This window comes from Ascaphus truei, chromosome 7 (genome assembly GCF_040206685.1).
Source record: "Ascaphus truei isolate aAscTru1 chromosome 7, aAscTru1.hap1, whole genome shotgun sequence".
Taxonomy (NCBI): Eukaryota; Metazoa; Chordata; class Amphibia; order Anura; family Ascaphidae; genus Ascaphus; species Ascaphus truei.
The window spans coordinates 48990384-49006069 of NC_134489.1; the positions used below are offsets into that span (position 1 = coordinate 48990384).

General features: G+C 45.1%; 1 protein-coding gene across 1 annotated transcript in view; it reads left to right on the top strand.

Annotated features, from left to right (window-relative positions):
* The window catches only part of DNAH7 (dynein axonemal heavy chain 7), a 330067-nt gene that overhangs the window by 101913 nt on the left and 212468 nt on the right, over window positions 1–15686 (top strand). Inside the window, exons 22-27 of the mRNA XM_075610041.1 lie at window positions 3110–3322; window positions 4327–4436; window positions 7992–8160; window positions 10670–10772; window positions 12497–12624; window positions 13109–13321. Of these exons, the coding sequence (XP_075466156.1) occupies window positions 3110–3322; window positions 4327–4436; window positions 7992–8160; window positions 10670–10772; window positions 12497–12624; window positions 13109–13321 (936 nt within the window). The remainder of the gene's footprint in view (window positions 1–3109; window positions 3323–4326; window positions 4437–7991; window positions 8161–10669; window positions 10773–12496; window positions 12625–13108; window positions 13322–15686) is intronic.

The window sequence follows — 15686 nt, forward strand, 5'->3', positions numbered from 1 at the left end:
CCTGGGATATGGGGACCTTACGTGGTGCAGGAGCTTCACTTGCTCCCTACACCCTTCCTTCCCCTTCTGCTCCCCAGCTCCAACTAACTAGCGTGGGCTCAGCGCGCGAAATGTATCGTTTTTCTCCCTCTAGGGAGATCCTAGGCCCTATTGGTTCCCTGGCGTCACGTGGGGCTCGGCAGAGGCTCATGGGACTTATAGTCCCTTCCAAGAGCCTTCCCTGGTAGGTTAGGGTTCGCAGGCTTCTCACTGCGCATGCGCGACCTATCTGTGGGCCTCCCGGCGCTCCTAGCCCCTGCGCATGCGCAACGCACCTGGCAATGGCGGCTCCGTGAGCCGCTGGGACCCTAGCGACACGACCGTGGCCCTAGCAATGGCCCGATCGCGTCCCCGGCAATTGGCCGCATCTCCGAGGTAACGTGCTGCTCCCTGCTCCGGCCCCCACCTTTGGAAGCAGCCGTCGGGTCCCTAGCTGGCTCCGGCGGCACCCGCGACCGCGCTGCTCCAAAGGAGGGGGGTCTCTAGGAGCCGCTGGAGACCAGGGCTACACATGCTTGTTCTAAAACATGCATAGATGGTTTTAATAAAGAATATCCACAAATGCTGTATAACATTCTCCCTTCCTTTGCCACAGTATTCTATCTCTACCCCTTACTGTGCTCATTCTCCCCCAAGATGCCCATTCACTCTCCACCACTCCTATTCTTACTATTTGTTTCTCTCCCACTTTTCCCTCTTTCATCTTTGTATGCAACCTCCCTCTACCCAGCTTTATACTTCCCCACCCTGCCTCCACCAGTTATATATGTTCCCACCTTGTCATGTCAGATGTTCTGAACCTTAGCAGAGAGCAAACCAATAATATTCCTATGATGTGGGAACTGATCAATCTCGGTGGCTGTACGAGAAAGGAAGGGGATTCTGGACCACAATTTACCATGCCTCAGCAGTGATTGGCAGCTATATCCCTTAAATCAGCAGCTAAAAATCCTTTGTGTTAGTCCAAAAAACAACAACTTTAATCTTGTACATTTTTTATTGGACCATCACCGTCCACAAACCTTTTAAATACCAGACAGACCCGTCAAAAACTGAGAAGCTGGAAACCCCTTCCTGGCTATTTCTATTGCTAAGTCAGTAGGTAGGTTAACAAACAGTCCTAGTCTGTCATTGTGTCGGGTAACCAGGCTATCAAAGGTTTAAGCCCGTTTTGTTACCCCTGATCCGTGTGTTGGGGTTCAAGAGTGTCAGATCTTGAGCCTAACTGTTGTATAACCATATTGTAAAATGATACGACAATAATGATTTTATGTGTTTTTACCTTTCCAGGAGTGCCAGCAAGCAGAGATTGCTGGGCTTTGAGTTTCAAGGGGGGTTTTGCGGAGAAAGTGTTGTGCCTAGCTAGTCAGGGTCCAGAGTTGCTGGATACCCCACAAATGTACCCGGGAATCAGGTCGGATTCCTTCATCCATATAGGCACATTGTCCCGGCAAAATCTCCCCTTGAAAACGCTTGCACGACTCACCGCTAGGATTCCCTGCTTCAGCACAGACCAGAAAGGTAAATGGGGCATAGGGTTGTGAGGTGTCCCTGGACTTGTCAAGGGGTCCCTGGGTTAAGGGGGATACCCAGGTAATGCCCAGGTCACCAAGAACCTGTAAAGGGGTTCTGAGGTGCTCCAACCATTCATAAGGTTGTGAGGAGTTTTAAAAGTCTACGTCTATTTTATAGTGTATTGGGAATATGGCTAGTAAGATGTACAGTGCAGCTTTTTATTCTATTTCCCATACCAGAAGACTTAGAATAGTTTAATGTGTATATTTTATTAACAAAGTGTTTTTAAAATACATATATGCTTTGTGCACAGCAAGACCTGGGACTTTCAGATCCAATGTTCTGACAGGCCACTGGGCTACCAACTTGGTACCAGTGTGTCTACTCAGACATCGGACACGAAAGCCACAGAGGATGCCAGAGATGTGACGGACATTTGGGCAGGAGGTTTAGACTCGAGTACCCACATCCTGGGATGAATGGAAGTCCTCTGGACTACCATTGGCCCCACCAGACTGTGAGGAGCCTAATCCAGCAGGTGGCTTTCTGAATAGCAAGTGGCTCAGGTGGCAAACTTGCGCATGCCCGTGGCTGATTCAGAAGTCCTGCTTGCCCGGCTTTAGAAGACTAGCATCACTCTGATTAGCTGGTGAGAAAGTTCCCACGCTGGGATTGGCTGTAGTATTTTGAGAATGAGTTCCAAAATACTATGAGAATCCCTCAGCCAATCCGGTTATCAGATTCTAAGTGCCTGAACAGCAGCGGCAAATTTGAATGTACCAAAAGATGTTCTCGGAGAAAATAGCAAGAGACTGGCATCCGAAATTTCAAGGCGTTTGGAGCTAACTCCCGTTGAAGTGATTTCAAGTCCTCCGGAGGAAAGAGAGCGGTGGCGTCAGGAACTTCATGCCAATATGAGTTCCAGGACATTTGGGCTAAGTTCTGGTCAACTAAAGACTCTTGCTTTACGTTCAATTCAGCTAGGAAAGTCTAGTTGTGTGCCCCGGGTCCCAAGTAAGTGTGTATTTCTTATGTAATTTGTGTTCCATTGTGTGTATGCTTATTTTAAGTGAATAAACTACAATTTATTTGATTATCCTGGTTTGCTCAATGAATGATCCCGATAAAAAGGTGTAAACTGCGTGGTCTCCCATGACAGTCATTATCAAAAAATGTTGTCAGAGTGATGTTCTATTATTGTCTCAGACATTGACAATGACCCATTTTATAGTAACCTATTTACTAAGCAGTGCTATTCCATATAACACATTCCAGTGTTGGACAGTGTTTATCCCTAGTTAGTATGGATCTATCCTTCTAGGAGGAGCAAGGGCATATAGCCACAGGGTAGCATTTGTGTGCTCCCTCCCAAGACCCCAAGTATAAAAAACACAATAATGGGGGAAAAAAGTAAAAAAAAAAAAATTCAGATAATGTACATGTTATATTACCATCTTGATTTATGGTCTGAGATCAATGCAACAGGCAGAAAGTCTTTTGTTGTGAATACTATCACATATAGTGACTTGTGCTTATATTTCTTTCATGAATCCAGGCACTTGAGAAATACCTTGAAGATTGTAATAAACAGATTGACGACATTGTTGCTTTGGTGCGTGGAACATTGTCAAAACAGAATCGTGTGACACTTGGGGCACTTGTGGTACTGGATGTTCATGCGAGAGATGTCCTTGCAGCTTTGGTTAAAAAACGAGTTAGTGATGGAAATGATTTTGAATGGTTGAGTCAACTTAGATATTACTGGGAGGTAAGTAGTGAACAGAAAACCCTTTTATTTTCAGCTTCCAAACGTTCTGTGTATGTTACTATAGGATGTATTTTAATAAATGTATATATATATGTAATAATTATTGAAGCCAAGTAAATTATGGCCCATATTTACTAGCCACTCTTCTGCCATAAAACACCTTCTGACACTGGAAGACACCTTACAGCTCATTGATTTGGATGGGCTGTGAGTGTTTTCCAGCGCCAGAAGGTGCCATATGGCAGGAGACTACATTGTAAATATGGCCCTAACGGTCACTTTAGCAATGCACAAAGTTTTTGATCACCCAGGGCCATCTCTTCTGGAAAACAGTTTAGTTCATTGAAATATATTAGACTAAAACCTTCTCCAGTGCAGAAAAACACTTTCACTGTACAGTATATTGAATGTATGGTTTTGGCCGCACTGCCTTGTCTCTCTGTGCCTTCCAAGTACTGTACACGTTTGAAGAGAGGCATACACAGTATAAATGTGCCATCCATGAAAAAATATATATTTTATTTTTAAATCTTTCTCTGGCATTTTTACAATTTGTTAATAATGACGACTATGTATCTTTTATGCAAACAATACTTATTTATTTGCAGTACAGTGGTGTTTTTTTAATAAAATGCCATATTACTGTACTTTCTTTATTATATCATTTTTATATTGATTCTCACTGCTGCTGTATAGAGTTCTGTTTTCACAAATAAACTTACACTCAAGGATTTTAATGTATGTCATGTGGGCCCATGTTTACTAAGCAGTTTTCTGCCATGGCCTACCTTCTGAAACTGGAAGGCACCTTAAATCCCATTTACTTTGATTGGCTGTTAGGTGTCTTATAGCCAAAGATTGCTTGGTAAATATGGTCCTAAGTCTTGGGTTGCCATGCATTGTACAAAAAATATGCCCCTTTCATTCAATAGGTGAAAAAGATGCAAAATATGTGCCTTTGCCTTAGAAATGTATAACTATCTATCAATACGTTTTCTTTTCAGGAAGGCCATCTACAAACAAATATGATTAATGCAGGCTTGCAATATGGATATGAATATCTTGGCAATACCCCTAGATTGGTTATTACCCCTCTAACAGATAGATGCTACAGGTAAAGTAAAGAAAAAAAGTGTGTATTTGTGATGGTGATGTTTTTAATTAAAAATCAAAATACAATTTCAGTGCCAAAACGCAAAGAAATTTGACTTAGAACGCATGTTTTAGCTATTTACACTTCTATATTTATAGTAACTGTGAATTCCTCGTTTGTGTCACTGTGTGTGCGTCACTGTGTGTGTGTGCGCGCGTCAGTGTGTGTGCGCACACCAGTCAGTGTGTGTGTGTGTGCGCCAGTCAGTGTGTGTGTGTGTGTACACGTCAGTCAGTGTGTGTGTCACTGTGTGTGTCTGTCAATCAGTGTGTGTGTGTCAGTCATTGTATGTGTATCACAGTGTGTGTCAGTGTTTCAGTGTGTCAATGTGTGTATCTTCCAAGTGTGGTGCTGGGGTGGAGGGTGTCCTCAGCATGTCCTGCAGGCTCTCCCAGTTCTCCCCCCTCCTCCCTCCGAGGACACCGTGCTCAGTGCTCTTCCCTCCCTCCGAGCTACGGGGACACGGCGCGCTCAGTGCTCTCCCCCCCTCCGAGCTACAGAGACACGGCACGCTCAGCGCTATCCCCTCTCCCTCCCTCTGTGCTATGGGGACACGGCACGCTAAGCTCTCTACCCCCCCTCCCTCCAGCAGTGCTGCGGGAACTCAGCGCGCTCTTCCCCCCTCCTCTTCCCCCGTTACCGGAAATGAGCTTTCCGAGTCCCGCGGCTCGGAGCAGACCCCGCCTCTCTCCTTCCCCCGGTGGAGCAGCGGGGACACAGCACCCGGATCTCGCAGCCCCCATCCGAAGAGGAGATCATCTCAGGGGAGCCGTGGCACAGAAGTTTGTTACGGGTGGGGGCGGGTGGTGTGTGTTTGTGTGTGTGTGTGTGTGGTCCTCCTTCTCCTTTACGGTGACTGGTGGGAGGTGGCAACACTGACCTCGCTGATGGCCTCTTCTGCCAGCAGTGACATCACTTCCTGCAATGAATTTCCGTCACCATCAAGGCAATTTACTGCCAGGGAAATGTTCATGTGGTAGGTGATGTGGACTGCAGATGTAAGTAGTACAAACCTTGGCTTCTTGAGGGGAAAGTAGCTATGCACTATTTTTGAGTGTGTTGTGGAAAGTAAGAAAGTTCTTTATTGAAGTCTCAAGGTTGCAAAACTGGAGCATAATGGTGCAAAATATCTGCACTAGATACTGTACTTTTTAATTAACTAACTACATTTTAGATTGACAAGATTTTGAGAGTTAACCGTCTCCATTCATCAGGTCTCAAATGCTGTATATTGAATGCTCTTAGCTTCTTTTCTTAACCCTTATAGTGCAATTATGACGTACCTGGTATAGCATTGGCCCTGACATGCCACAATCCCTTAAAACGTACCAGGAACATCATAATCACTTGCTCATTTTATTGGGGGTGATGAAAATGGAAGTGAATCCCCCTCAACTTCTATTTCCAGCATTGGGACCATAGCTATGGTGATATCTGTTCCCCTGACACTGTACAGTATAGATTATCTCTGAAGTTGAAAGTTATTTTATAGAATAAAGCAAATTATACCACATACTGTAGTTGTACCAAGGACAGTGCTTAATCCTATCTCAATCTATACAAGACATGCCCCCATATTGTCAGATGTCAAACTTCCATATCTTATTATTGTCACGGGAGACCATGCATTTACACCTTTTATACCGGGATCATAACACTGAGCAAAACAAGGTGGTAAAATAAATTGTGATTTATTCACTTAAAATAGGCTAAGCACAATGAAACACAAAATACATGAGAAAGACACACTTACTGGGGGTCTGGGGAAAATAACTAAGTTTTCCTGGTTGAAATAGACAAAGAAACAAAGTTTTTAGTTTACCGGGACCTAGTCCCAAATGTCCTGGAACTCAAATCGGCTTGAAGTTCCTGACACTACCGCTCTCTTTCTTCCCGAGGCGCTGAAATCCCTTGACCGGAAGTTAGTCCCAAAAGTCCTGGAACTGTTTTTGGCTTGCAATCCTAGCCACAACTGATACGTTCAATTCTCAGAACTTGGCCCCGAAAAGTGGGACTTCTCTCCCTTAAATACTGTATCTGAAGCTGGCTAGCTGCTATTTCTCCAAGAGCATCTTTTGGTCGTTTCAAATTTGCCGCTGCTGTTCTGGAGCTTAGAATCTGATCTCCGGATTGGCTGAGGATTTCTTATAGTATTTCAGAGTTCTTTCATGAAATACTACAGCCAATCCGAGCGTGGGAATATTCCTACCAGCCAATCAGAGCGCTGGCAGTCTACTGAAGCCAGGCAAGCGTGGATTCAGAATCTGACAAGGGCATGCGCCAACTTGGCACCTCTGCCACTTGTCATGCAGAAGACACCCACTGAGTTAGGCTCCTCAAAGTCTGGGTTGGGGCAAATGGCGGTCCGATTACATCCAGTCACCCCAGGACATGAGTACTTGAGGCTAACTCCGGTACCCAAATGGATTTCACACTTGGCAACCTCTGAGGCTCTCATGTCCGGGACCTGAGCAGACTTGATGGCACCAAGCTTTGTAGCCACATGGTCTCTCGGAACCCTGGACCTGGAGTCCCAGCTCATATTACTGTGCACAAGCATATACACACTTTAAACATACTGTTTAATGAAATATATACTTTATACTTCTCTAAGTCTTGTGGTTATGGGGAATAAAATAAGAATCCTGCACTTTTATTCCTACTAGCCATATTCCCCACACACTATAATGGACTTAGACTTTAAAAACTCCTTGCAACCTTATGTATGGTTGGAGTACCCCCAGAACCCCTATACTGAATTCTGGGTGACCTGGGCATTAACTGGGCATCCCTCCTTATACTGGGGACCACTTTATCATTCTAGGAATACCACACACCCCTATGCCCCATTTACCTTTCTGGTCTGTGCTGAAGCAGGGAATCCTAGCGGTGAGTCAAGCATTTTCAAGGGGAGACTTTGCCGGAGCAATGTGCTTATACTGTATGTATCCGGGAATTCAACCTGATTCCCGGGTACATTTTTGGTATATCCAGCAACTCTGGACCCCGACTAGCTAGGCACATTCTGTCAACACTTTCTCTATTAAACCCCCATTGAAACTCATAGCCCAGCAATCTCTGCTTGCTGACACTCCTGAAAAGGTAAAAACACATACATTCTTTATTGTCGCACATTTTTACAGAATGCATTAACACTCACTGGGCTCAAGAGCTGACACTCCCGAACCCCAATACATGGATCAGAGGTAACCAGACAAGCTTAACCTTTATTGTTGAACTTGCTTACCCCCTCACCATCACAATTATGCACTTCGCTGTCCTACTATCGCACCATTTTTTTGACCTACCCTTACTTCACTGTAAAGTGTTCCAATCCTATGTTGGAGTGAAGTTGTGCTCATCTGTAACTTTGTTATTGTGTGAAATCCTGTGTGTATTTTCACTGTTCTTATTTTTTTCTCTACCCCAGTGGGAAATTTAAATGAGAATTTTTAAAAATCAAAAATAATGTCATACTATGTTCCGATCATCAATATAATTTTTTTTTAATTGCAGAACTTTATTTGGGGCTCTTAACCTTCATTTGGGTGGAGCTCCTGAAGGCCCTGCTGGCACAGGAAAAACTGAAACTACCAAGGACTTGGCAAAAGCAGTGGCAAAACAATGTGTTGTTTTTAATTGTTCTGATGGATTGGACTACCTTGCTTTAGGAAAATTCTTTAAGGTAATGTATGCAAGTTATCGGGAAATAAATGTAGGAAATAAACAATATACAGTTAATTCATCAATACAGTACCTCCTAACTAACTCCACATCAAAAGTGTAAGAATGATAAGAACAGTCTCATTTAGTATTTCTATTTTGGCTGAAGAGTAACTGAAAGGTAAAACACTGCCATTGAAGCAGGTGAATCTTGCTTTAATCCCAGTCTAGGCTTCCTTGTGACCTTGTCCATTTATCCCTCTGTGCCTTAAGCATCTTAATTAGCCTGTAAGTTCTTTGCGATAAGGACTCATTGGAGCCTTTTTTAGTACGGTTTGATAACTTTGCTGCCATCTCGAATGGTGTGGCATGTTCCCCACGAACGGTTTGTCATTTGTGTTATCACGGTATTCAGAAATAATCTGAAACCATTTCCATAAGTCACAAGTCATGAGGTAGGAAAATGCCAAAACCGTGTGGCGCAGCAGCTGTGTGATCTCAGCCTCTCTCAAAGTTCTCCCCTGTACGATCTGGCCGCAGTCTGTAAGAGCTGCATAGAGAGCTGCACAGAGATGGATGCCTCTCCCTGCACAGCTCTCACAGGTGATCACACTGCTTTTATTTAAATGTTAATACTAGTGTACAGGAGCAGTGGTTTCCGAAGCTGAGCCGCATTCATTTCAGGTCCAGGGACGCCATGCTTCCTGAGTTACAGGCCCCAGTATGGGGTGCCGGTATCTCCTATGCGTTTAAATGTTCTGATCACAGTAGTTCCATAAGTAGTGGTTTGGTTCATCTGCTCAATCTTATACTATATTAGTGAAAGCACTGTATGTTTGCCTGCCTGGATGTCCGGTGTCCCTAGGGGAAATCTCATTGGTCCCTTGGGTCGCCCGCCCCCGCACACCTCTCATTGGCCTGAGGCGGAGTGACGGCCCACACACACACACACACAACACAGCAGCTCTATACACACACACACACACACACACACACACACACACACACACACACACACACACACACACACACACACACACACACACACACACACACACACACAACACAGCAGCTCTATACACACACACACACACACACACACACAACACAGCAGCTCTACACACACACACAACACAGCAGCTCTATACACACACTCACACACAACACAGCAGCTCTATACACACACACACACACACACACACAACACAGCAGCTCTATACACACACACACACACACACAACACAGCAGCTCTATACACACACACACCCAACACAGCAGCTCTATACACACACACACACACAACACAGCAGCTCTATACACACACACACACACCCTCTGTCCGCCCCCATCCCCCCCCCCCTCACGTGCGCCGTCCTGCACTGGCTCCAGACGGGAAGCGCGGCCCTCCTACCCAGGCGCTCCCTTACCTCCCCGGCGCTACCACCCGCTCAGGTAAGTCACTGTGCGTCCCGCCTCAGCCTCAGGCCCACTGCGCGTCCCGCCTCAGCCTCAGGCCCACTGCGCGTCCCGCCTCAGCCTCAGGCCCACACACACAGGGCGCTTCCTACCGCCGCTCAGCCAGATGCCACATCGAGCGGGCGCCGGGGGGGGGGGGAGCGCGAGTCTTAGGCCCACACAGGGCGCTTCCTGCAGCCGCCTGCACGCCTCACTCAGCAGGACGGCACATCGGGGGACCAAGCGGGCGCCGGGGGGGGGGAGCGCGAGTCACAGGGAACGGGGGGGGGGGGGGGAGTCACGGGGAACGGGGGGGGAGTCACGGGGAACGGGGGGGGCCACCAGCCGAACCAGCAGGGGGACGGATGCACGGAGGAGGGGGGGGAAATGCCCATACATAAATTATGACAATACATATGCCCACTGCTCTCCACCCCCCCCCCCCAATCCCCTTTCCCCCCCACTCCCCTTCCCCCCCCGCTCCTCTTTCTCCCCCCCCCCCGCTCCCCTTTCTCCCCCCCCCCGCTCCCCTTTCTCCCCCCCCGAAACCTTTACAACAAATACTCACCTATTGTTCCACGAGTTATAAATAATACTACCTATTACGCATTTACATCCCGGGCAACGCCGGGTCTCTCAGCTAGTGTATACTAAAATAGAGGCTTGGAAGATCTAAGACCACTCACAGAGTGGAACGAGAGTAACAGGAGTGGGGGAGTTCTTAAGTCAGAGCCGACCTGGAGTGGAAGCCCCCATCCTCTTTACCCCCCCCCCCCCCCGGCCCCCACACACACACACACACACACACACACACACAAACACCTCTAAGTTTTTTTAAATTATTATTGTATATACCTGTGCTAATTACGTTCTGGACATTATGTAGTGGATGTCGGCAAATGTCACATATTGTATTTATATTACATGGTGTCTATGTATATTGGAAATAAATTATAACTTGCAAAAAAAATAAAAAAATACCCTGTAAACAATATATTTGTTTAATAAAAAGAAGACTATTTATTGTTTTAGGGTGTACCCTTAACATAATATGATAACATGCATTTTTATTTTAGGGCTTACTGTCATGCGGCGCTTGGGCTTGCTTTGATGAGTTTAACAGAATTGACCTAGAAGTGCTCTCTGTGGTTGCACAACAGATTCTCACCATCCAAAGAGGTATTTATTTTGTATCTGTCACGGGGGACCAGGTACTTACACATGTATACCGGGATCATATCACTGAGCAAAGCCAATAAGTAAAATAAAGTGCGATTTATTCCGTAGAAACAGGCAAACACACATTGGATTACAATACGCAGAAAAAATACACTTACTAGGGGTTTGGGGTTGAAACACTGACTTTCCTGATTGAAATAAAGTCTTTAGATAGTCCGTTGGTTGACAGGGTCTTAGTCCGAAACGTTCTGGAGCTCAAATCGGCATGAGCCCCCAGCAGCTCCCACACTTTCCACTTCAAATGGTACTGAAAGTGTGACTTAGAAGCTTTTCTGCTAAAAGTCCTGTATCTGTTTCCTTGCTGTCTCCGCAAGCCTTCTTTGGCTCGTTCCGACACCTCCATGAAGGTTACAAACCCTGGACCTTTGAAATGTTGGAACACACTTTGAATCACACTCTCTGGGCTGGCTGCTCACTTTTATATAACTTTTTCAAAGTCATCCCTGCAGTATTACAGCCAATCCGCAGCGTGTGAACTTCATCTCTAGCCACTCACACACTTTGCCAGGTTTGTGAAACCTGGCACCTGAGCTTCAGCAAGGCAAAGGAGCATGTGCGAAAAGTGCCATATTTCCTACTGGTCATGTAGCCCCAGGTGCCTCTCAGTCTAGGGAGGTGACTGCTTGACCAGATGGCCTGCCATACTCCCAGGATTTGGACACATAACTCAGCTATCCTATTTAGATGGCTTTCACACCCCTGGCAGCTAGTGTGATTTTGATCTACGGACCTAGGATTAGACTCACTGGCACCAAAGCTGTGGTAGCCATAAGCCTCCCTCCCTTTGTCCTTGAGATGAATGACACTGCCTTATGTTTCATGTATAAAGTGAAACATATTTTAAAACACTGCTGCTTAATAAAATATACTTTTATACATTCTGCTGCTAAAATGTGTTACAGCCCTTTGGTGTATGAAATAGAGTGTAACTAAACTGTTCCCCTTACACTAGCCTTTATTTCATACACACAGCACTCTAGACTTTTAAACATTTTAACTTTACTTTTAAAACTCTCCTAGCCTTAACTTTGGCTAGAGTAACCCCCAAACCTTTATACTAGGTTTAGGGCGTCTGGGCAAACACTGGGCACCCCCCCCCCTTATACTAGGGACCCTGTACCCAGCCGCATGTTGCAGGGGTGCATTAACCCCTTCATGCCCCATGTACCCTTCCACGTTGTGCTGCAGCAGGACACCCTGGTGGTGAGTCGCAAGAACTTTTCAGGGTAGAGTTTGCCTGGAGCAATGTGCTTTGATATACCCGATAATCTTACTTTATTCCCGGATACATCTTTTGGGGTACCCTGTAACTTTGGAACCCCGATACATAGCAACATTCTGTAAAGACTTTCTCTTGCAAACCCACCCTGAAACTTACAGCCTAGAAATCTCCTGGTCTCAGCACCCCAGGAAAGGCAAAACCCAGAAAAATCCTTTAATGTCGCATAATTTGCACACAGTCATACTAATGCATGTGCAATACACGGGCCCAAGAGCTGACTCTCTAGGACCCCAAAACACAGTTCAGGGGCAACCAAGTTGGCTTAACCTTTTTTATAAAGCCTGGTTACCCCCTCACCGTCACAGTATCATATCTTTTTTCCATGGGATATCTATGTTGGTATAATTATCATTACATTGCTGCATGTTTTGTTTTCTCATAGGTATCAGCACGGGATCTGATTTGTTAGTATTTGAGGGCACTGAATTAAAACTGAACCCTACCTGCGCTGTCTTTATTACAATGAATCCGGGTTATGCGGGTCGTTCAGAACTTCCAGACAATCTCAAGGTATATATTTAACTGCTGCATTTCACAACATATTGGTATGTAGTGAGCTATGCAAAAGGGTATTGAGAAGCACAATGTTTTTTACATTTGACTCAAAGTTTTTTTGCAGTGAGATTTATGCAAACTCAGTTTTGATGCAAGAAAAAAGTTCTTCCTCCACAGCAAAATCTAATACATCTCATTACAACATGGGACGTATATGTGATATAAGCAATTGTTGTTCCACAAAATTATATTTGTCGTATGTGCCACGGACGAACAAGCAAAAGTCTGTGGTCCTGGAGACAGCGTCCGCCACAATAGCATGGCAGGGGAGTCTCTGCTTCTCAATGGGCCCCCCCACAGCATCAATCCTTTGGTGCTGTGATTATCGCAGTCGCATGACCACGAGAGGAGGTCGCATTGAAGATGTTAAGTGTTGCTGCATCTGTAGTATAGTGATTATTGTTCTAATAGTTGCACTATTTTCAATATTTACCAACAGGCTCTCTTCAGGACGGTAGCCATGATGGTACCTGACTATGCCATGATAGGTGAGATAGTTTTGTATTCCTGTGGCTTTGTTACAGCCCGACCGTTGTCAGTGAAAATTGTAGCAACGTATCGTCTTTGCTCAGAACAATTATCATCCCAACATCATTACGACTATGGAATGAGAGCAGTGAAATCAGTGCTAACAGCTGCAGGCAATCTTAAGGTAAATATAAAAGTGAATATATGCACAACGAAGGGTATTTTTGGGGATGAAAAAATGTAATTGGGTGTTAAAGATGATGGACGGGAGACATGAAGCTGTGATGCAGAACAACGCGCACGATGTTGCACTAACTGCCATTGACTTGAAGGGCAGTTACAGCCAGATCGGGTGCAATGTCTTGCATCGCAGCTTCATGACTCCCATCCAATGGGTGGAGAAAATGGTAGAATTATGATAAATGATCTAAGTTGAGTTATTACATTAAACACAAAGGCCCCTATTCAATATTGATTCAATTACATTGGTATTAAGCTTTCCGAACAATGAGATGTAGCTTAATTATATTGATAGCTCTGTTTAACACCGAGTTAATGTATTTGTTCCATATGCAAATGAGATGAATATCACTACCCATTTCTAATAATAACTTTATTTGATATAGTGCTTTTCTCCCAATGAGACTCAAAGCGCTCACAATTACAATATAGCGCGCGGTAAGCAGCATTGTACATAGGATTTATACAGACTGTGCCTGCCCAGATGAGGTTGCAGTCTATGTTTTTGGTGCTTGTAAATAAACAATTCTTAGTGAATGTGGTAGTAATTCATAAAAATATTGCTGAAATCCTGTTTCTTAAGAATATGAAATTTAACACAGCTGTATTGACATTTTGTGAATTTAATATGAAAATTAGAGGATACAAGCCTATACATTTCCGACTTATTGGCATGTTACTGGATCAGATATAGTTTAAAAACACCAAACCCTTCCTTACTACACCACTTTCTTAGCCATGCATTAACCTCCCTAATCTCTGACTGACCAAAATATATAAATAAACATGATCAACATAATTAAGTATAGTACATCTGGAGGGTTCTTAGGTTTAGAGTATTGTAGACCCTAAACCCTTATGTATATAGCAGGTGCATTGATATTCTTCCTATACATACAGAAATCTGGATAAGATTAAGCATATATTTTCATTCATAGTGTCCTAGATTCCACTCAGTATTTAAACCCATACGGGGAGTGGGGTTTTTAAACAAAAATCAAATATGCTTCCCTATGATCGAAAATATTAATTTCATTTTACTCACGTTCCTTGACTGCAATACAGTATGTTCAATTCCCAGAAAATAAACATTCTTAACACCACCCAATCTGCATTTAAAAAAATGTCTTGAGACTGGATGCTGTGTCGCTCTCCATTTTTGATCAGTCTGATATGCACCATTGTGCGTATTTTAAGGGGTCTGGTAGTTCTTCCCACATAGCGCTTTCCACAACCACAGGAAAGCAAATATATAACAAACTCAGTATTGCAATTAATGCAGTTAATGAACGTGTTCATCTTATAGAATCTTTTGATAGATTGATAGAAAGCAGGTTGAGGGCTTCATGAGAGAACACACTTGGACCGCCGATTTCAGTGGGTAAGACTCTGCTGGCAAGGTGCCACATGTGCCTCTGATTTCTAGCCTGGTGTGGTGTCGCCACTTTGGGGCCACATTTACCCCTGGTCACTAGTGCTGTCAGGACCAGCACCTCTGACTTAGGGCACATTGATCCACTGCTCTGGACTCAGAGGACCACTGACCAGGCAATGCTAATACTGCTGCTGGAGGAACCCTCTCCGCCTTCAGGATTGCATTGCCGGCGTGCAGATCACCTCCTGCCTCACAGATCCTGCTTGGATCTAGGCTCCTGGTCTTGTGCCAAGCCCACCCAAAGTCGCTGCTGTAGGGGATGCCGCTTGTACCCTTCCACGCTGATCCAACTGGAATCTGGACTGTCGGTCTGGTGCCGATCACCCCCCTTACCATGGATCTGTTTCTTGGGGCGATCACTGCATTGGGGCCGTCCACACGTAGAGTCTCTGGGGGGAGACCTTCCACTGGCCTGGTGCTAATCGTACCATGAGCTGTCCCCTTGAGGACCCCGGAAGGACTGGGGCCGATCTCACACAGAGCCTCCAGATTGGGCAAAAGTAACTCCTGAGACCTGCTGCTGCTAGCAGCCTGGATCTCACATGCCACTGTTAGCGTCCATTTCACCAGATCCTTTGGGTCCTGCTCCTGCAGCTGCTGTATGGCCACCACATTCCCTGCCTCAGTTTTGCTAGATCCGCCAGAACCTCCTGTAGCTCGAGGTGGAAACCCCAGGGATTTGAAGCCCTGATGGACCCCTGATTAGACAATCCATCACAAGGACAATACTATGGCACAATATTGGTCCAGCTGGAGCCATAGCCATGTGGCTACTCATTCCCTCTGTCCAAAGAGATAATAACTATGTTTAATATTGTGCCTTTCCCCAATGGGACTCAAAGTGCTTCATAATTACAGTATAGTGCATGGTACG